General features: G+C 43.5%; 1 protein-coding gene across 1 annotated transcript in view; it reads right to left on the reverse strand.

Annotated features, from left to right (window-relative positions):
• Nucleotides 1-858: 858 nt before the first annotated feature.
• Nucleotides 859-22,041, reverse strand: part of dnah2 (dynein, axonemal, heavy chain 2) — a gene marked incomplete at its 3' end in the record, with an annotated part of 57,626 nt that continues 36,443 nt past the window's right edge. The window contains exons 57-87 of the mRNA XM_084549505.1: nt 21,752-21,891; nt 20,497-20,629; nt 19,060-19,199; nt 18,769-18,979; nt 18,533-18,649; nt 18,143-18,284; nt 17,535-17,704; nt 17,244-17,360; nt 16,945-17,109; nt 16,330-16,452; nt 16,022-16,170; nt 15,846-15,912; nt 15,386-15,536; nt 15,116-15,264; nt 14,840-14,973; nt 13,994-14,138; nt 13,449-13,648; nt 13,063-13,189; nt 12,641-12,827; nt 11,998-12,146; nt 11,607-11,790; nt 11,268-11,458; nt 10,969-11,160; nt 10,254-10,438; nt 9,127-9,361; nt 7,599-7,750; nt 6,843-6,957; nt 2,384-2,560; nt 2,120-2,194; nt 1,189-1,339; nt 859-1,013 (exon numbers count right to left, since the gene is read on the reverse strand). Coding sequence (XP_084405631.1) covers nt 859-1,013; nt 1,189-1,339; nt 2,120-2,194; nt 2,384-2,560; nt 6,843-6,957; nt 7,599-7,750; nt 9,127-9,361; nt 10,254-10,438; nt 10,969-11,160; nt 11,268-11,458; nt 11,607-11,790; nt 11,998-12,146; nt 12,641-12,827; nt 13,063-13,189; nt 13,449-13,648; nt 13,994-14,138; nt 14,840-14,973; nt 15,116-15,264; nt 15,386-15,536; nt 15,846-15,912; nt 16,022-16,170; nt 16,330-16,452; nt 16,945-17,109; nt 17,244-17,360; nt 17,535-17,704; nt 18,143-18,284; nt 18,533-18,649; nt 18,769-18,979; nt 19,060-19,199; nt 20,497-20,629; nt 21,752-21,891 — 4,728 coding nt within the window. The remainder of the gene's footprint in view (nt 1,014-1,188; nt 1,340-2,119; nt 2,195-2,383; nt 2,561-6,842; nt 6,958-7,598; nt 7,751-9,126; nt 9,362-10,253; nt 10,439-10,968; nt 11,161-11,267; nt 11,459-11,606; nt 11,791-11,997; nt 12,147-12,640; nt 12,828-13,062; nt 13,190-13,448; nt 13,649-13,993; nt 14,139-14,839; nt 14,974-15,115; nt 15,265-15,385; nt 15,537-15,845; nt 15,913-16,021; nt 16,171-16,329; nt 16,453-16,944; nt 17,110-17,243; nt 17,361-17,534; nt 17,705-18,142; nt 18,285-18,532; nt 18,650-18,768; nt 18,980-19,059; nt 19,200-20,496; nt 20,630-21,751; nt 21,892-22,041) is intronic.

The following is a 22,041-nucleotide window of genomic DNA, read 5'->3' on the forward strand; positions in this document are numbered from 1 at the left end:
CTGAGGCTCCGAAACTCAGAAATTCAGAAAAAAAAAAGAAAGTGATCGACAGAGAGGACAAACACAGATTACCACCGGTGATGCTTTTCCCTGTTGGAGAACAATGAGAGAGGAAAAGGGACTGAGAGAGTGTAGACATACGAACATAACCAGTGTTTGGTAATTACTGTTACCACCAGCAGGGGGAGACAACAGTTCTGCAGTGTAGCTTTAAGATAATTAATACATTAATGCAGATAACTACTTTACTTTTTCGTCCCACTTTATTTGAATACTCACTGCAGTCCAAAACTGAGGCATTCTTTGTAATCTGTTATTTGTCATGCAAGTTCTCCCATTAGACTACCGAAGGAATCCAATGAGCACACACTCAAACACTTACATGACCAAACAGTCACTTGATCCAGATGTTGCAAAGGAGCAAGTTTCCAGTAAAACACACCACTTCTCAGTGGGAGACTACTCCCAGTGCTTATGTGTGTGTGTGTGTGTGTGTGTGTGTGTGTGTGTGTGTGAGAATGGTGGCGCGTTAGTGTCTATGTTTGAGCAGGGTAAGACGGGGTCAGCATGGAAAGACTGATGCGGGTCTGCAGAGAGGAGTTCACGATCGGTCAACAAACAGCACAGAAAGGAAGAGACCGGCTAGAACTGTGGCAGAGCAATAACAAACCGTCAGAGGATTTATTTTTGTTGAACCAAAGGTGTTAACACCTATTTTATAGAAAGCAATACATTAACCGTTAAAGGAGTTGCTGTGCATCGTAGCCTTAAGTCCTCATCACAAACAGAATATCACAAGTGAAAGATAAATAATTTACAAAAAACAAAGTGTTTGAATGTGTGACGTGTTGTTTTTTTTCAGTTGTCCAGGCTCAAGAGCAGAGCTGTGCCCCTCTTGATCCAGTGGTCTGGGCTCACATCACCGGATTTCAGCTCCACGCCGACCACAAAAGACGGTCTGCCTGCTCCCCCAGAACGGACCGGGAAGTAGTAACACGGACACAGGTACATACCTACACACACACAGACAGAGCCAGTAAAACCACATGACGCAAAACAGATGGTGAAACACAAGAGACCGAAGATGAATCATTTAAAATAGAAGAACAAATGTTTAAAACAACAGCGGGGAGGTAGATGGAAAGACGGCGTCGGCGTGCAGAGGTGAGGAATTCCCAGACAACTCACGCTTGGCCATTTTCTTGCGGTTTTCCACCGGTTTAAAGTGGATGGTGGGTACGGGACAGACCATCTGCATGGGTTCAGCTTCCACCAGACAGGAGTTCCTCTTGTCCCAACCGGCCCCCTCCAAGTATAAACCTCTGACATACACTCCATCCTGGGTGTGGGAGGGGCAGAGGGGAGAAGGAATGAGTAAACAAACAAGAGGAAAAAGAGGAGTGATGTAACAGAGAAGGGTCAGGGGAGAGATATACACGTTTGTATGAAGGTGACATGCAATTTTGAAAAGAAAAAAAAAAAGTGGCAGACAAACAGCTTTGCCAATTAGGTAATGAAACTGAGAAGAAGAGGGAGTGGTGCGAGGGGAAAGATGGATGGAGGAGAGAGGCTAGAAGGAAGGAAAGGGGAGAAGACAAACAGGAGTGGAACTGAAAGAAGAGGACAATGAGAGGTGGAAAGAGTAAAGAGTAAAGAAAGGCCATGAATTCCACAGGGGACAAACGATGGGGAGAAGAGGGCTCAGAGGACAAGAATAGCAGAGACTGAGTGAGAGAGAACAGATGAATCTGACAGAAGAGTGCGTGTTGGTTTTGCCGTAGCACAGCGTTCGCTGGTGGGGTGAGTAAGGAATAAAGAATCAGAATGACAAATTCATAAACGGGAACAATGAGACAAAAAACATTTGAAGTGCTCTGTTATAAAAATATATAAAAAAATCCAACAGTTTCTTTGTGGAAATGGGAGGAGAAAGTGGCGTGCTGCTTTGAATGAAAATTATTTTCAAGAAGAAAAAAAACAGTCAGTGTTTGAGCAGATATGAAAAATGTGATGGAAAGCAGCAATGACAGCTGAAAGCTAATGGCTCAGAAAAAAGGGTCTGATGGCAGGTTTATGGTAATCTTTATGGAAATGAAAAAATGTGTGTACATGCGGTCACCTTGGGCGGGTAAAGGAGGTTGCTGTCATCCACAGTGGACACTATAAACTCCCAGGACAGCGTGTCTACTGAGATCTGAAAGCACACACACACACACACACAGAGTGTTAACTGTTGGAAGGACACGATGTTTTTACTATCAGGGATCTGAAGGTCAAACAAAGACATTTATATATATTGCAGTATATTAAAACTGTTTTACTGAGAGGATTAACGCATTTGTGTAAAACAGCTCAAGTTTCCGTGGTTGTGTAAACCGCTCACGTTGTGCTGTCGAGCAGCGGACTGCAGCACGGCCGTGAGGAAACCGTTGGGGAAGGTGAAGCCGGACAACCAGAACAACGTGGGGGGCTGCGTCGTCCCTGCCCAACCTGCAAACTGATCAACTCGTTGGCAGAGGTCCCTGGTCCATGCTGCCAGGGGCTTCAGTGAAGGGTAGGCCTAGTGGAGAGAGAGGGTCACAGTAAAGCTACAGTCGTTCCAGGCTTCCAGCTGTTGGCAGCGACTCATAATGGGAACAAGATCAGTGCAGCTGAACTGAGCGTGGATGGCTTATAAGTCTTATAACAGCAAGGGAAGAGGTGTGAATTTGTCTTGTTATTTGACGCATTTTGGTTTTTCTTTGTGTAATCGTTTTCTGTTTTGAAAGAATCACATCCCAGTCAGAAATTCCTTCTTCTGTTTTATCTCTGGTAGATTTGATTTGACACCAGAACACTTATATTCTGATTGTTCTTCAGGGAATTTTTAACACGTACTGCAAATCTTACAAGTTAATTTTATGTGTGAGTCCCTGCAGACAATTACGTGGAATCTCTAATCACATCTCTAATGTGGGTGAAGAAATGTTGCCAGTGAAGAAGCAAGCAGAAAACGCAGATGAGAAAAAGGGGACTGATGTTCAACAGGTGCCTGGCTGTAGTCCAGTGGTTCCCAAACTCAAATCTCTGCTGGGCCCCCCCTTTGGTACATAAGAAAGTCTTTGCGTGGGAGCCCGTCAAAAACTTGTCCATCTTATCGCTAGCAGTGTCCTTTATTGATTCATTCATTCCATCTAGAGCAGGGGTGCCAAACTGGTCCGTGAAAGGGCCGCTGTGGCTGCAGGTTTTCATTCCAGCCATGCAGCACCCATGCAGTGGGTGTGGCTGGCAAGTTTTTGTTCCACTCAAGCAAGAGGACGCCTGAAATGACTGCGTGAAGGCAGTTCAGTTGATTGATTGAGCCAAGTCAGGTGTGCTGCTGCATGGTTGGAATGAAAACCTGCAGCCACAGTGGCCCTTTCACGGATCAGTTTGACACCTGTGATTTAGAGGGTGACACGGGAATCAATTGTCGCTCCCATCCCATCCCGAGCCCACAGAAACCCTAACCCTAACCCTAACCCCCCCAAAAAAAATCCTGTCCCGCAAAATCCCAAGAAAAAGACTCCCAAATCCCGTCCCGCTCCCTATGTTGTTGTCTAAAGTTGGACGCACTCACCGCTCCGTCCCGGTCCTGACTGCTCCCGCCCGCTCCCGCCCGCTCCCGCCGATTATTTGCTCTATCCCGTCTCTATCACGTTACCAACAGTGAAATTGACTCCCGTACCGCGGGACTCCTGCTCGTGAAAATTGTCACCCTCTAATTCCATCCGTGCCCTGCGCCCCCCCCCCGCAATGGCTCTGCGCCCCCCCTAGGGGCCGCGCCCCCCACTTTGGGAACCACTGCTCTAGTCTAACATGCAGTTGCAAGGGATGCGACATCACAACTGCGCTACACTGATATAAGTTTAATAAGACAAGCTTTACTTCCTGCTTCATGTCTAGCCTCATTATGTGAAACACAAAAGTAGGAGAATAGAAAATGAACTGTTGGCTTATAGATACAATTTTATGTACGAGCAGCTAAAATACAAAGAAATATTCACAAAACACTGCCAGTTAATTGATTCACAGGGTCCCTTGTAAGAGCAGTTACCCTGACAGTACAGACGGCACAGTCTCTCACAGTTTTCTACAGAGAATGAAAACAATAAATCCAGATCACCACCTGTGCCGTAGCTACAGTAAAGCTCATGATCTAAGATTGCTGTCTGGTTATATGACACTTGCTTCAAATTAAATGCTAATATTAACACAACTCACTCATTTCCCTGTTAAACATATAATTTTGGGCTGAATTGGACAGTTCCTAGTTAGCAAGTTCCTCAATTAGCCATGTAGTGCTTTTATGGCTTTGAAGTCCTCATAGTGCTTTGCAGTGGTTCTTGTTTACCCATTCACACACACTCACAGACTAATGGTGGAAGCTTCCATGCAAGGTGCTCGCCTGCCTTTTACCCACGGACACTTCGGCCCGTGACCCCAGCCCTGACATTAGAGGACGACCGGCTCTACGACTTGACCCACAGCCACCCACGATACTGATAAAATGAAACCTGTTTTGTTTGTCCATGCTTTTGTTTATTCATATAATCTCCCTGACACTCACATTCAGACACAAGCCAGCTTCTTCTTCTGGGCAGTGGGCCCTGGAAGCTACCAAAATATTTGTGTAGCTTTTATCGTCAATATATAATTTATTGATTTATTTCCCATCTCTTCTGCTGGCACGGATGCACATATATTATACCGTCACCGCAATCCTCACGCATACAAACACACACACGCACAGGCACAGGCACAGGCAGAGCCTTGAGAAGAAACCAGATACAAAATGGCTGGAGACAGGGAGGCAGGCAGGCCAAAATTAAAGCCATGAGTCTGTGAGCTCAAAACTAATGACAGGCTGCCATGCCAAGGAGGGGCGGAGAAGAGAGGGATGGAGGGATAAATAAGCGGGACAGGGAGTCTATCGGGGGCTGTTGTTACTGCTCGGACCAGATAAGTCACGAGGAATAAGACGGAAGACACCGAAGAAATAAGTAGTCCTAGAACATGTAGAGAGACCGAGATGCGGGCAGAGGGAGATGAAGTAGACGATGAGAGAAAAATAACAAATTTGAAATGATTGAGAGACGGATAAAAGCCAGAAATAGAACGAGAAAAAAGGAGACAGAGTAGTCGAATTTACAAGTGGTCAGTAGAATAGAGACGCTCAGCTGGAGGCAGCAGCCCTAATAGCTATCCAATACTCCTATAAAAGGAAAAAATACACACACACACACGGACTCACACACACAGTACATCGAGAGTAATAAGCTTCTGGCTAGAGCACAATGAGCTCAGGGTCTTTTTAGGAAAGTGGAGCAGGCCTCGGAAGGTTTACTTTGCTTATTACACTGCGATTAGTCCACAGACGCTGGCTTTGTTCAGCCACTGAGGGCCAAGGTACGCTCCACCTGATGAGCAGCCGCTCACGAGCGGACGCATGCGCGCGACCACGTCCACGCACGGCCCGTAATGAGGACAGAATCAGACACTGGAATAAAAAACACACGGTGGCCCCCCGTGACCCCTGCTCAGTGGACGCACACACACACACATGCACTCCACACACTCACACACACACTTGTAGCCAGAATTTTTTTTCAAGCCCCTTGACCCAGGCTGACAGCGCCCTGTGTTCTATCCCCACTGTAAAGAGAGGTCCAGCGATAATGAAGCCAGACTGCAGCGCTCAGGAAGAATCACAGCTGGAACGCTGCCAGAGCCCCATCACTGACAGAGAGAGGGTGTGTGTGTGAGTGTGTGTGTCTGCGGTTGGACAGACCAGAACAATAAGCGCGTGTGCGTGTCGCCAGGCGGAGTGATGGATAAATACACCTTTAATAACAAAAAACAGCGAGTTGAGTGCAGAGACAGGCACGCAGCCGTTTTGCCGGCTCAAAGGAGAAGACTAGATTAGTGTTGATCGGATCACAAAAATCCATACGCCCCTCACAGGACATCTGAATGGTCCGTTAAGTGGCACCACATTATAGAAACCTGTGGTTGTTGCACAGGGAGAGACTTGAACGCGATTGGCGCCAGAATAAGTAATGGGGAAACAAACGTGGATGCAACAGCAGTGAAACCGTTTGGCCGGTACTTGATTACACCACTACAGCACTGCAAAACAAATAAAGCCTACATTAGTTTCCCCGTTTCCCTTGGAACGTGCGAGATGCGTTACCTTTCGTCACTTTGATCCTGACTCGGCTCGGTCTTTTTTTTTGTCTTTGTATTATTCATGTCCGCTCGATTCTCCAGTGACGGGCTGTCTCAATATTATCGACCCTAACAGCACTTCTTCATTCTGGCTTGTGTCTGCCAACTTTATGAAAGGAAGATAGAGATGAGGAGGCAGAAAATGCCGTCGCTCGGGGAGTCTCACGTCTCGTACAGCAAATGAATCGGCTGTGCATCTATATATATATATATATATATCATACAGTATATAATAATTTATATACTGTGAATGCAAATTAAATCCCTGTATTAATGTGTGTATGATGCGTCCTGAGTGATCTGATCGTACGGGGAGTTGAGATTTCGATCACTCAGACCACACACAGGATGTACTGACAGAGCAACTATAGTCTGAGTCAACAAATTAAATCATTCAACATGAGTACGCTACGTGAAATTCCCTCATAGAATCATGTTTACATTTGCAAAGTAGCCACGTGGCGTCGTGTTACATTATTTTCCTTATTTCTTTATTTATAGCTTTATTTTTCTAACACTCTGCGTAGGGGAGGCTTCCAGTAAAGTCTGCTCGTGCAAGCGCAAAAGAAAGATATTATGCTATCGTGTGTTCTCACCTTCTCCCACAGCGGCGGCACGCGGGCGTCGTGGATGCAGTTGAAGCTCTCCTCCATGTTGGGCGACATCACCACCAGGCCTTTGATCCCCTTCTCCAGCTCCACCAGGGATGAACTGAAACACACAGACGCACTTACAGCAACGAGGAGCTAACAGTTCTACTGTAGGTATGAAGAATCACACTGCTTCCTAGTCTACTCAAAATGACTCCACATTATTGTTGTAGTTTCCTCTTCTAATTCATGGTGGTACAGTTGTCTCGCAGTTGAAACGCCTACACAGATGCCTGTTTGTCTTATTGTTACATGAAGACACTGGAGCACAAGAAGATGATGATATAGTTGTTGTAGCATTCATTTGAATTTGGTAGTTTTTACTCTAAATACTACTAATAATTTGTGGTTTCAGTGGCGTCTATATTAAGATCTCATGGTGTTCAAAAGTATAACACATGCATTTGAGGCCTACTCTGCTTCTAAAATCCAAATCAGTCAAAAATGTTCTTTCCTTTGTTTACTGCCCTTTCTGATCTCTATTATTCTATTCAAGCAGCAACAATAGCAGAAAGCATTTGTGTGAACCGCACCCTGAACTGCTAATTATTCACTGTGTTCACATACTTAGATGTGCATTCCTAATAAATGGCCTTTAAGACGCATCTACCTTCCTGTATCATTACAAACACATGTTATCTGCAGCACACACAGTCAGATGAGATTCTGACAGACGCGCAGTGCACACAAGACGGTCCGTACATGATGGTCTCGAGCAGAGAGTTGTATCTCTGGATCTCTTGCAGCAGGACCACGTTAAGAGGCGAAAGGTTGTCCTGGAGGAGGGACCTCGTGTGCTCGTAGTCAATCAGTGCGGGGATCTTCCCACGGATGTCGATCAACAGCTCCAGTACCTGGAATTACAAGGAAAGAAAGCCGGTTAACTTACACAGGCCACAGCTCTTGACGGTAAAACAGACACTGTCCAACATGATCTGTGATAGTCCAACAACCACGGGAATAAATGGAAAGGGATGAAGAGATCCTCATATGTTGGAAATACTGTATGTTCTCTCATTTCTTTTGCATTCATGCACTACCGTAACACTTTCTTGCAGTAGTTCCTGCAGCTCCTTTCACTGGCTTTCAAATTCACGGACGGCATTGACCCTCACCATGAACTCACTGTTACTTTTATGCCGTGATGAATATTTGTCTGTGGGGTTTTTCCAAGCAGAGAGAGAAACTACCAGTTCAAAACAACAATGGAAATATAATATAATACTACAACGAGTAAGAACTTTGAATATTACCTAAATATACACAGTCTGATGCCATATTTTTCATTTATATTTAATTATGTTTATGTAGTTTACATTACTGAGTTATGCTCTAAACGTGGTAGTGACTCCCACAAGTGACAAAAAAATTATACAGGTTCTAGAATAGAGATTTTATTTTCCTATTTTAGTGCTCAGTTATCACAGGTGACATAAAATAGTTATACTGATTGTATTACAGTCTATAAAGTCTATACAGTATGTTGTATATTTCCACTTTTTTAACTTTTCAGACCGTTTCATTTAACTTAAAACAAACAAAAATACAAGAAATCAGATGCAGAAAGAAAATCTGGTCTTAGTAAAGAGAATACACCCAAAGATTAGGAAGTATCTGTCTCACAGTCTAAATAAACACACCATTTTTCTGACATTATGTTCTAGTTAGTTTCTTTATGTAAGCTAGTTGATGGGTTCATCTATTCCAGACACTGTGATCAGCAGTTTTTAATCCTATAATCTGTAGGAGGTGTCAAAACCCAGGGTTTCCAACATTATCGTGGAAACCTTTTTCCAAAATGTCTGAATAAAAAGGATGCGACCAGAAAACAAGCTCATAATCAGCCATAATATCTCCACATTCCCTCCTGTTCCATAGTGACGGAATATCGAATCAAGTTTCTCCGACAAAAGTCTTTCCAGGTCTGGGAGTCCTCGGTTATTTTAATGTCAAATTATTTGTCCTGTTTTTCCTGTCATAATTTACTTGGTGCTTTATGAATTATACGCATCAGTAAATATATGAATTGGGAGCTCCTTTGCGTAACAATTATGGAATTATTCATATCTGTGAAATTCCCTCTTACCCATTTGTTACCTATTTGTTTTCACATACTACATCAAAGCTGCTAAACTCCAAAACTAAATAAAGGTGATACCAGAATAAACACATGGTCCCGTAAAGCTGGTGTAAAATCAGGATCACATGCCGGCCGTCTGAGCATCTTTACCTTATCTTCTCTGCTGGGCGCTGCTCCTGACGTAGCAGTGCTGGTGACCTGGGGCTGCAGGGAGAGCAGGGTGTCGAACAGAGTCCTGGTCTCGGCGACCTGGCTTGCGATGTCGGCGTTGGCGTGCTGGCCGAACACCTCGGGGTGCTCTGTGGACGGCAGCATGCTGATATGCTCCTTGTATGCGGCCTGGGGGCCATCACGGGGGATGTAGTAGAAGTTTAAAGATGACAACCTGACAGATAATAAGGGATATGACAGTTCATAAAACAGACAATAGCTAGTCCCCTTTAATCTAACCCCGTCATGCTGATAAATCTTGTCATTGCCATCAGTGCAGACTTTAAATGGCATGATCGAACTTTCCCATTTCACCTCATCTAATGTTAATCAATGTTATCATACGAGTGCAGCAAAACAAAACCCTTAGACTACAAAAGTATACTCAAGTGTGTGACTATTAAAGATATAAAAATGAGTGTTGTGTTGGGCGTAGAAGCACAGAGCGGGACTGTTTTCATTGTGTTGCAGGACACTCACTGTCCTTCACCACAACTGCCAACAGCCAGTCTGAATTCCCCTTAGAGAGGGTTGTTGTTGTTTTTTTTCCAACAGAAGGCAGTGAACACAGGATTTGTGAACAAACCAAACAAATAATCTGTTTTTCAATTCCATTGCATCTGTTTTTAAGAGGTAACAATATGACTGCCCTTGAAAAATAATAAATTCCAACCAATCAAAATGCAGAACAATGTGACGATCCTCTTCACCGCATCCTTGTTACTAAACAAATGAGCAGCAGTCTTTCTGTTTTTTGTCCTGTGCTTCTTTCTTTTTGTGTTTCTGTCGGTCGTGGATGAGGCTCTGACCTCAGCGCTGTTCAAGTTCATTGTACGGTGCATTCGTGTTTCTTTAGTGGTCATAACGTAACTGTCCTCTTGGTGGTGCTAGCACTCTGCGAACAGCCAGGAAACCCGGCAAGCCACAATTTGAAGTCATGTTTTGCATCCACCACAAAAAAAAATATTTTCCTATATCTATACACAGGCATTATTAGCAGTTTGATTTTAAATTCATAGTGCTTCCACTGAGATGAGGCAGATAAAATGTGTGTTGCAATGTCTTACTTGAAGAAGGGTTGGGTTATGGCAGCGTCACAGAAGTAGTCGTTGATGTATGTGGTTAGAAGACGCCTGTCAAAGTCATCCGTGACGTGACCTCCGTAGTTGACCCCAGCGATGAGGTACTTCAGCGCGTCCCAGGGAATCTCCTCGTACTCATCCAGGTACAGACTGAGCAGATTCTCACTCACCTGAGGAGGCAACAGAACGAGGAGCTTGTCAGGCTGCCTTTGAAACGCTAGACAACACATCGATGGCAATTGGAAATTCAGTGCTGCAGAAAGCAGACAGGAACAGTAAAGACAACGGGGATGAATGAACAATTAACTAATTCAATAAATTGGATTCAGTCTGATGCATTTTTAACTTGATCCTCATGATTGTGTTGATTGTATTTTTAGTTGTACTTGACTGTTGATTGTCGGTGATACTATTATCTGGCACTACAGATAATAAGCTAAATTAACTAGATTGTCACTATTCATTAGTCTAAATGTCTCTGAGTCTGAGAGGATGTAACATTGTCTTTTTGACTGAGAGAGGTCTGTATCTTTTGTTTAGGGCAAAATACTGTCAAGGAAAACATCAGTGACACGTAAACTCCAATCAATCTATCACTTTTTATCATATACAGAACCATATAATGACAATTTCCATCAGCAGTGTGTTCACAGAACACAGGATTAGCTGCGTTTCTTTTGGTACTAGCCAAGACTCTGACCTCAAAGTCAGAATCGTTGAAGCCATAGACAATATTCCATCCCATCTCCAGAAACTTCTTTCTTTCCAGCAGGATGCTGTGGAAGAAGCAGAGGGAGTAGAGGAGCTTCCTGTAGCATACAGGTTTCGAGCAGCGGCTGAACTGAGCATCCGTCACCAGCTGGTAAAGACGCTTCATGTTGGCTTTCACACCCTGAGGACAACAGGCCAGTGTTAGCTCTATAGAGGGTGTTCTCCAGGAAAGGGCAAACAATGTACATGTACAGTGTATCATGTAGGGAAACGTGTGTATATAAGTACCTTTGGTGGTTCGGTGGTCATCTTGATGCCAGCCTGCAGGATGGTAATGGGGAACTCTGGGTGCGGTGAAGAGCTGAGCCAGAGTTTAAAGTTTGGATGAGGCTTTTGCACTTGCAGCTGCTTAACCAGCTTGTCCAGCTCGGGCATCCATGAAAGAGAGAGGTGGCAGTTGGCAAGGAACACCCAGTGACCTGGGCAGCGAAAAAAGGTGTCATGACCTGTTCACTTACAAGGGGACCACACAATGGAGGAAACTCATGATTCAGGAAAAGTAGCACCGTGAATTTGAGACAGTAGATGAAAAAAATAAAAAATAAGAAGGCGTAATTGTTGTTTTACCACTCTTGGCGCCCTCCTCTATCATGCCCCTGGCAATGGGGGCCTGCCCCTGGCCTAGGGAGAGGGCATGGAAGTCCTTGCTCATACCAGAGCTCTCAGCCAGCTGCAGCAGTGCCCCTGTAGGGTCCACTCCAGGAGACAGGACAAAGATCAGAGGAGTGCTGCTGGTGGATTCCTCCACAACCTGGGAGGAAGACAGAGGGAGCAGAGTCAGCCGACAGTAACCCCGCGACGGGGTTTTTGTGAGATTATGAACTTCAAGTGAGCTCAAATCAAACAGAATCACACGATGTATCTATGAAAGATTTCTTTCATTCAAATTCAGCCCTTCAAACTGATCCTCCAGACAGAAGGAGCAACAGGAATTAAACGGATAACAGCTGACACTCACCGCCTTCATGTCGAGAGCAGGCGGCTCCACGAAACGAGAGCCGAGGTGGTTGACAATGAAGGTGGTTACGCAGAAAGAGACGCGGTCCTGACGTAGGGAGCGCACGATCAGCATTTTCTGGAGCTCAGTACAGTTACTTTCCCAAGCACCTAGGAGGGGAAAAACAGAGGAGGGAATTTAGGGATGACAGACAGCAGAGTGGAAATTTCATTATATTGATTATTATGACAGTTGAGTAAGATAAAGAAATGATAAAGAAATTATAAAATAAGAGGAAAGTATCAGGCATCTTTAGCTACAAAGAAAAAAAGCTGCTTGAGCAGGACTGTAGCAAAGTCTTCTTGTTACCATATTTATACTGAGTGGACACCACTGACAATTAAGTCACAAATAGCAGAGGAGAGGAGAGGACACAGTACTGGGTCATAAAATACACATACACACAACAGAGGACTGTTTTCAAACACTGAAATCATTTCAGAGCAGTAGCACACTTTTTACTGTCACAATGTCATACTCCAGCAAACACAAAAACCTGCCTTTCTCTCACTAGAGTAAACTTAAATTTCATCGTTTCTAGTGGGAAAATAACAAATAACTGAAGAAAAAGAAATTCCTGCAACACACACACACACGCACGGACCCGGCAGAGCGGCGTTCTCTGGCTCAGGGCTGGTGAACCAAAGGTTCCAGTCTCGAGGGTACTGGTCAAAGGAGGCCATGATGCCATGGAAGTTGGGCAGCTTATCCAACTCTGTGATGTTGTCCCAGCTGGAGTCTGGCAACCAGCTGATGCACGGGTTGTCCGTCTGATCCTCCTTATCAAGCACCTGGAAGCACACCAGTCAATTAACGAGCAGTCGAACCATCCTTTTATCAGCGTATCAATAGATCTAACGGCCGACACATCAATCACACGCCATCCAGTCCGTCCAAGAGATATTAATAAATATACTTGTGAAGAAAGTTCATTTTGACTCATGGCGTTCCCAGTGTTTGAAAACAGGTTGTCTTGTTGGACTAAAATTAAATAAGGGAAAACCAAAGTGTTTGTGTCGTTCTCACCAGTCCTCCTCGAAGGAAGAAGTTATACTCGTCCATGTTGAGTTTGCCGGACACCTCCAGGATTTTGGCGCACATCTGGAAGCTGAAGAGCAGCTTGTGAACCTCAAACAGACCACGGCACGTGTACCTGAAGAAGACAAAACACAGATAGAGGGACACATGAGTTAGCTGCATCAACTTCGTCACAGATCAAACTATAAATTGTATATTTAGATATATAACCTACTTTCCATTTTTAGTTTCAGTTAAATACTTTGTGAGCCGTATAAAGCCCACAGAGTCTTTTTCACCTTTGTACCATGTGTCTTACATCATAAAACTTACTCATGATTTTACAAAACACGCTACATACAGATAGACGTGATTCAAGCTGCATCTTGGTTCACCTGTACACTGCGTATGTGTGGTAGTCGTTCAGATTAGTAATCCTTTCCTCCAGCTTGTGGCTGCGCTTGCTCTTCTCTATGCTGAGGGTGAACAGGTTAATGTAGGCATCCAGCGAGAACTGGTACATGGGGTCGATGCGGCCCATGTCGTTCAGGATGAAGAAGAGAATGGAGGCTCGCTGGGCACATGGGCGGTAGGCCTGTTAGGAGAGAGTGCAAGGCTGTTTAGAGGGTGGAAAAACAGCCGGCACACTCTGATGATACTGATTTCTCAACTCTTGCAGCAGAACTGAAGCAGCGCAATGCTTTTTTTTAATCATAATACTTCGCACAGCTCAGCAACCTCCTCAAAACGCTGGCAGGTTGGGTTTTAATAACAATTATCCAGGTACAGGTTTCATCAGAGTGGAAACACAGCAGGTTCTTATCGTTTACAGTATAAGAACCTGCTTGGTTTACAATTACTTAGACAAGTTACTCAATTTATTACAAGTGGAACGACTCAAAACCCCCCGTGCAATCATCGCTCTGCTCCTACGACTCACCTCTCTAGCGGAGTCGATCTTGAGCTCAGTCTGCTCACTGCTCTCCAGCTGCTCCGACACCTCAGTGGATGTCACTTTGGACGTCTGCAGGGTGTTTACCAGCTGCACATCATCCAGCAGCGAGCCGGTCGCTTCATTCAGCAGTCTGGTAGGTTAGACGTACATGTATGTATGTTAACAAGAGCTAACATACACAAAAAAACGCTCTAGAAATACTGTAGGCCGTTCATTAATGTTAGATAATAACAAACTATGACATTTTAAGGTCTTGTGTAGGACTATGTTTTAAGGAAAAGAATGTCATCTGTCATTCACTGCTGTAAAGTGTGATCAACTGAGATGCCCTGTTACTATGACACGCCGTTACCCTCACTTGCTTCTGTGATAAATTATAGGTTTAATTAAACGGCATTCGCAAAAGTTGATTCTTTTCTGTTTACGTCAGGTGACATAACTAGTCCACTGCAAGAAAGGCTCAGTAGGAGTTTGAATCATTGCAGTGAAACAAAATGATGAGCATGTCAAGTTCAACTTCTGGTATCTAACGGTTTCCTCTGCGGAATACTTGTTGCTGCGGCAACTAACTCACGTAGTTATAGATGTTTCTAATCTCTAGGGTCTTTAATGAAACGCAGCTATAATCACCGATTCTTAGGGAGGTATGTGTTGCTGCTATGACTACTGCTTCTTGAAATTAATTCTGCCAGGACAACAGGGCTACTATTACTGCCTCAGCTGGTAATAATACTGAGTGCTGTTCGGTTAAACTGCATTATTTACACTGTGTGAGGGAAATATACATGAGGTCAGCTGAAGTTCAGTGTTTGAAACAGCTGGTTAGACAACCTGAGGATCTCATCCTCCAGGTCCTGCAGGCTTTTCTTGCCAGTAGCAATGCTGATCACTAAAGAGTCCTTCTGTTCTTCCAGCTCTGGACGCTCCTTACGCACCACAATTCCCAGCAACTGGGCTTCCAGACCCTGCACACATGCACACAAACCACACACACACAAAAAAAAACATTTTAAGGCAGGAGTACATACAGTACTTTAAAAGTTTCAAAGTGCACACAAGTAAAAGAAGAAAAGCATCGTGAAGTTGTGCCAGAACATTCATACGCACCTGCTCCTTAACAGCAAAGTTGACAATGGTCGTCTTTGAAGAAATCTCCGGTGTGTAATGGGGGTTTGACATCTTGGTGGTGATGTAGAACCGAAACTCTGGATTGTACTCCACCTCCCTGTCACCCAGCTTCAACAGCAGCCTGCCACCTGGGTCGGTCACACAATGACACCAAGCACTCAGTTATATTTAGGTTAAAAGAAATCTAACTGCTAGTATTTGAATTTGTGAACAAGTCATTGTTTGTGTGTGTGTGTGTGTCTCTCAGACCTATCTGAGAAACAGACTTGTTGAGGACCGGGTTAAGAGAGGGCTCCAACTCCTCCTGGACATTCTGCAGCAAAACGGGATTCCCAAACTGGATGGCACCCTCCATCACCCGCAGGTAGTCTGGCATTTGAAAGTCTATTTCCTTCAGCCCCTGCACATGTGGCAGGTGAGACAGGACAAAACACACCCTGTCACGCACACTCACATCTCTAAAATCTGTTAACTCAAAGTTTAAATTCATCCAACTGAAGGAAACTTTTCAGTTTGAGATGATTATTCCAACTATTGGTTGCAATAATTAAGTAATTTAAGCAATGATGTGATTTTTGACGAATAACAGATATTTTAACATAAGATTTTGAATGTTGAGCTTAATACAAGAACTAAATATACAGTATTCTATGTAGAGGGGCGGTGAGGAAACAAGAGGACGAAGGAGAACTTTATAATCAAACCTTACATTGTTCATTTCCATATTCCTGATCCACTTCAGAGCTTGGCCTTGAGGGTCCACCATCAGTGGCCATCTTAAACAGAAGGTACGAAGAATAATTAAATCAGGTCATCTTATATGTGCATCAGGGCACTTCTTTTTTTAAGTGCTTTGTGGACTGCTAATCTGTTAATGAAACTGACCGGTTTCCACGAGTGACAATAACTCCGTTCTCAGTGGAGAACGCGTCAGAGGGCAGGCCCTGAATATTCCAGTCCCTCACTGCCGTCGGCTTGGACAGAAAGACAGCGAAGCTAAATCCTGGTGTGAATGGGATCTCCAAGTCCCGTACCTGAGGAGAAGGAAAATAGGTCGCAGAAGGGAAAGAGAGAGGGAGAAATACACCCATAGAATTATAGACATAATAGCACTTTAAGAAGACACATTTACTGGGTGACCTTTTTTACTGAACTGCATATCAGGATATATGTTTCTGTGTTGTGTGTCTGACCTCCTTCATCCAGATGGGAAGCAGCTCGTCTCTGTAATTGGAAGGGAAGGGTCCCATGTAGGACAGGAAGGACGTCGCTAGTAAACAGTCTCCCACCAGGTATCCCATGTTTTCTTCAAGACCCTGGAACACACAAACACAGATTAAATGTGGCAGAGTGTGACTGAATTATCTGCTTGTAAACTGGCACAAACAAAATGACAGTACCAGTTTTCAAGCCTGAGTAGGGGACAGGTGTTGTAGATGTTTGTTGTAAGTTGACGTAACAAACAAAACTGAAGTAATTCACTTAAGTAATTTGAATGTCAAGACTTTTACTTCACTATAGTCTTCGTCACCTGGCAAAGAAGTCTCATGATAAGGTGTTATATGCGTACACTTTATCTGAAGCCTATGAAAGGCAGCTCTCCATGTTAAATAAGAAACGCTCTCAGCTCCTATTCTAAAATATATACCATATCATACTTGCAAAACTGTCAGCAGCCACTGTATTACCTAGTAACAGTTTCCTGTTCCTAAAACCTGTGCAGGCTCTCTATCGATATCTGAATGCACTTTCAGTACTACTGTTTCCCCATCCCTGTTTGTGTGTGTCTCTGCATATGTATGACATACAGCAACTCTCTCCTCCCAGCGGACCCTCTCTCCAGCAAGTCCGGTCACCAGTTTGTCAGCCCGGTCAAGTTTCAGCTCCATCTCCTCTGATTTCCTTCTCAAGCTGTCCTTCGTGGCAATTTTCTCACTGTGCTGCCGTTTCAGCTCCTCCAACTTCTCCGCCACCTGGTCACACACGCACACAGCACTTCACGATGATATCTGTCTCGTCGTATGCAAATGTAACTTCTTTTAATAATGAAGCTGAATAGCTGTATAAACTTGAATTCATGCGAGTTGGGATCTAAACATCGTCATACCTCTCTCAGTTTGTTCTGGGCTGCAGCCAGTGCATCCTGTTTCTCTTTCAGCTGGGCCATGGCAGCATTCAGTTGGGCTCGCTTTGGCTCTACCACCCTGAAAATACGGCCATACACCTGGAGAAACATCATACAAATGCCTGGATTCAGTTTTTCATTTAGTTTCTGTTCGTACATTAATGAGGACAAACTGTATTCTGTTATTGTGGATTTATGGTAAGTATTGATATTTGTATGTACATGTAGAAGTGTGCGTGATTGCGTGTTGGAAGCCACCAAACACTCTCTTACCTCCATGGCTCTGACCCACATGCAGAGTGACTTTGCAGCAAGCGACACTTTGCCAATGATCTCTGCCTGGAAGTCCGCTTGTCTGCAGTAATGGCCGATCTTCTTCAAAACACGATCCGATATATTATCCTTGTCAAAATTAACCAGCGTCTTGATGAAGTTGGCCTCGCCTGCCAGACACATTTAAATATCCCACAATATATCAGATCCATTACATTTTTGGTGCCACTAACATATGCACCATTAAAAGTACTGAAAGTCATTCACTTAATTGATCAAAAAATATGTTTATCCTCAAAATTACACATTGATAAAAAACAAAAAAAACAGCACGATACTTTTTTTTTTTTATAATGCTACTACAGTTTGATTATGTGTAAAGAGTATGAGACAGTTTATAGTCCTAGACTTTAAGACAGATCTAATCACGGAGAAGGGAATTTGCAATTTGTATCGTATGCATAATCTGCATTCTCCTTTTTTCCGGTTACATCTGTCCTTTTGTTTGTGTAGTTGTACACAATCTGGTTTTACTCTATTCAAGTTTTCCTAGTTACTTAGTTTCTTTGGCAAACCATCCTTCCTTCCGTTGAATTTCAGTTTCTCACCCAGCTGTCTTTTGGCCTCTGCCCAGGTAGGCTCTTTGCCCTGAAGGGTCATAACAGCCTGCATCACTGTCTCCACCAGAGTTGGAGGACGGCCATACGACTTGATCTCTGTCATGTCCTTCTTATTCAGAGACTCCAGGGCCTGCGTGCGAAAAAGAAGACGTGGGTTTTAAAAAGCTGAGTCACGTATCATTTAAAGACAGACGGAAAGCCCACACAGAGGAAGAAGAGCAAATGTACCCAAGAGTCAAGGATCGTTACTCATCAAATATTAAGGCAATGAATCAACCGGACACGTTAATGAACAAAGTGAGCACATGCATTAATGACAAAGTTACCAACAAGACTGAAGGTTACTAAATTAAAACAGTGTGCAGGACAGATATCTACCTCCATGGCCTCTTGCAGGGCAGGCAGGGCCTCATCCAGGTCTCTTTGTGCATTCTTAGCCAAGGCTTTACACTCCAACTCTTCTGCCCCAATTTTCTCACTATTAGCACTCACCGTCTGGACACAAACACAGATAAGTATACACAAATGTGTCATTTTATGCCTCTTTCCTTCTTGCTAATTTTTTATATCTTAATCAAACAACTGCTTTATTAGTAATTTATGTGAATGTATACCTTCTGCTGCTTGTCAGCCTCAATCTTTTGTTGTGCAATGACGGACAAGTATTCGTCGCACTGTTTCTGGAACTCAGCAACCTGTTTCTTGGCCTCCTCCAGCTCTTCAGACATGGCCTCCACTTTCTTTCGCGTGTCGCTGATTTTAAAGAGGCCGTTGCGCAGCTTGCTCACCTGCTCCCCCAGTTCACTGCGTTTCTCTGCCAACAGCCTGCACGGACACAACACATAAATGCAATCAGGCCGGCAGGTGGGGAATTCAAAAGACTTGAAATGAAGAAAAGCGCCTACTTTTTATATCCAGACACCAGCTCCAGGTAGTTGGTGGGCGTCACATAATTGTGTCTTCTCAGCTCCAACTTCAACTTTTGGGAGACCTGTGCCACTGACTGATGTGTGGTCACAAAAATGCTGGCAACCTTTGTCTGGATCTGTAACATTATGCAGAATATGTAAAAAATGCTGGTCTAATATTCAGATGTAAGGGCTGCAGCTTCAGGAGAAAATGAATATACTATTTGTCGCACACAAACGACAAAATCAAGGACATAAAAATGACACCAACATGGAAGCGCCAAAAACTGCAGTACTCTAAATCAGGGGTTCCCAAACTTTTCCATGCCAAGGCCCCCCAAACAGCATTAGCTTCTGGCCGAGGACCCCCTTTGCAAACCCACAGACAATGCTACAAAAATATGTAAAGAAACGTCATCTTTTATAATGTTTTTTCTTACTTTTATTCACTATTCAATAACTATTACATTTGTTTAGCATAAGTGCTGCCTCATATTTTCTGATTTTAGTTGGCCTTAGGTTTCGTAGGTTTTCTTGCAGCAGTGTCCTCCTCAGCAGGGCTGTTGGTCTGTTCCTTCAGTCTCTTTCTTGTCAAAAACCTGTCCATTTTGCACTAGCTACATGCTAGCTACACGCTAGCTTGAGGGGCAAAGCAGCTTGATAAATGGCACAAACCGATGAGCATGGCAAATAACATTTCAATATATTGGAGTTATTATAATACTATTATATTATTTTATATTTTATTATATTATGAAAATGATTTAAAAATATATTCGAATATATTTTACAATAATGATTAAATAATTAGATTCTATTTTTTTTATTTTTGCAAGTTTTTTCTTACCTTCCCTCCAATTATCTGAGGCCCCCCTAGCGCCCCCTGGCGGCCCTCCAGGGGGCCACGGCCCCCCACTTTGAAAACCACTGCTCTAAATGGCCACTTGAGGCTGCCTCCAAAGCAAATCAATCCACATCAGACCTCCACGTTAAAATGCCCAAAAGAAATAAACATGTCTACAAAAAACAGTTTTGGTCTATACCGAATATTTTTTTTTTCCCATTTATGACAAATGTAGATTGGAGAATTTTTGTATAACTCATCAAGGGATATATTTAAGCATAATTAAAGGCGTGGCTGCTTAGCAACAGGTGGGTGCCCTCACAGGGCTAGTTGTTAGGAGGAGTCAAGGACTGACAAATGGAAAGAGCAACAGGAATCTTATGAGTGATGTCACAGAGGGTTTGTCCATCTTTGTATATAGACAATGATGTTCAGTCAAAGGGCAGTTCATTGTCTGAGTTATAGATATTTTATGTTTTAGGAGATTTTAGTTTCCGATTTAAAGCTTGGTACCATAGTCTGTTGAGGTTGATTTACAGATTTAACAGTCTGAAATGAAATGCCTACACATAAAATTGCATGTGTCTCACCCCCTTCAAGGAACCCAGATCCAGTCCATCCAGGTACCTCTCAGCTACCTCCAGCAGGGCGTCTTTGGGCCATTCACAGAACCAGTCAATTGTAGTGCAGTTGACAAGCGCAGGGTACTGGAGGATGTAGTTCCTGTTTGGAAACGTGTCATTATAGCCTCGTGCATAAAGAGTTAGAGAGGTGCATTTGGCAGATGGTCAGAGAAAAACAAGTGAAGATTATAATGAAGGCATTATGTGCACTGGATGTTAAATTGGTGCCTTACAACGGATGTGTAAATACCACGGGCACGCTTTAGGCAGTACGACACAAAAGCTCTTACAGTAAGCGACAGCTCAGTGTGCTGTATGTTGTAGCAGGGCTCCCTGAGCCGCGGCGATGTGATTGTGATACAGATGCCGCAAGCAGCTAGTAGTAAGGGGGGGCGAGAATCTCTCTCATCACACAGAGATTGTGATTAGCTCTGGGTAATGGTGCCTAGCAGTCCAATTAGCAGCATCATGTGTGACCACTACACTGCACCACTAATTACAACAAGGACATCAATGCTTAAAGGGGGAGAGGTGTTTTTTTTTTTTTTTTTTTTGTGAATAACTGAAAATGTGTCCATCTGTGCTCTTATTACATCTGTATGTGTAGCAGGCCCTCTGTGTCACATCATCTACACTGTTTGGAATAACAAATAACAGGAAGCATCAGGTTCTAGTTCTCAAGTAGCCAGAGCTCACAACTCACCGCTTCCACTTTAGGGCCTAGTGAGAGGTAAAGTAGGGAGTAGCCAATCTGTAATAAGGTATTTCTAAATTTCTATTATAAATCCGTCTATGAATATAAATTAGTTGCAGAGAGATGCGGACCTTATGTGTGATTATACAACAGTAGGTGGCTTAGATGTAACAGCTTGCTTAGATCAAATAATTAAGTAAAATCTGCCTGTTTATAAAAAATACATACCGGGAAACTGACACAATAAAGACACTGCTGTGTTTGATAATATTTAAATGCTGGCTGAATAAAAATGCCAATAAATTAAAAGAAAATACAATGCTACTTTTTGTTGTAAGGGGACTACAGCATTGACAGCAATGCAGAATTTGCATTTAGATGCTCAGCCTGTCAAGACTGCAATATGATTCACACTGTGCTAATTCCCATGAACTCAAAAGCAAGAGCGCAACATGATTTTCAACAACAGAAAAACAGGAAGGAGCGTTGCAATGTCGACCTGGATATAATACAGTACACAGAATCTACCTGAAGGGCTCTCCCACTGGGCTCATACAGAGCACTATGTGCAGGTTGTTCCTGACTCGCTCGATCAGGTAGCTGAACAATGAGTCAGGAGTCTCCACCACGTTGTCTTTCCTGGCAGAGTCTGACAGAGCAGTGCATACCTACAGGACAGATGACAAAAAAAAAAAAAAAACATATTGCATGAGAATTGGAATTTTGATTCACTCCCTTGATTTTATTCAAACTACCCATGAGTTAGGGGTTGGCTAAATTAAACATGCAAATACGGAAATAGTCATAAGAAGAGACAG

The sequence above is a fragment of the Chelon labrosus genome (assembly GCF_963514085.1).
Source record: "Chelon labrosus genome assembly, chromosome: 1".
Taxonomy (NCBI): Eukaryota; Metazoa; Chordata; class Actinopteri; order Mugiliformes; family Mugilidae; genus Chelon; species Chelon labrosus.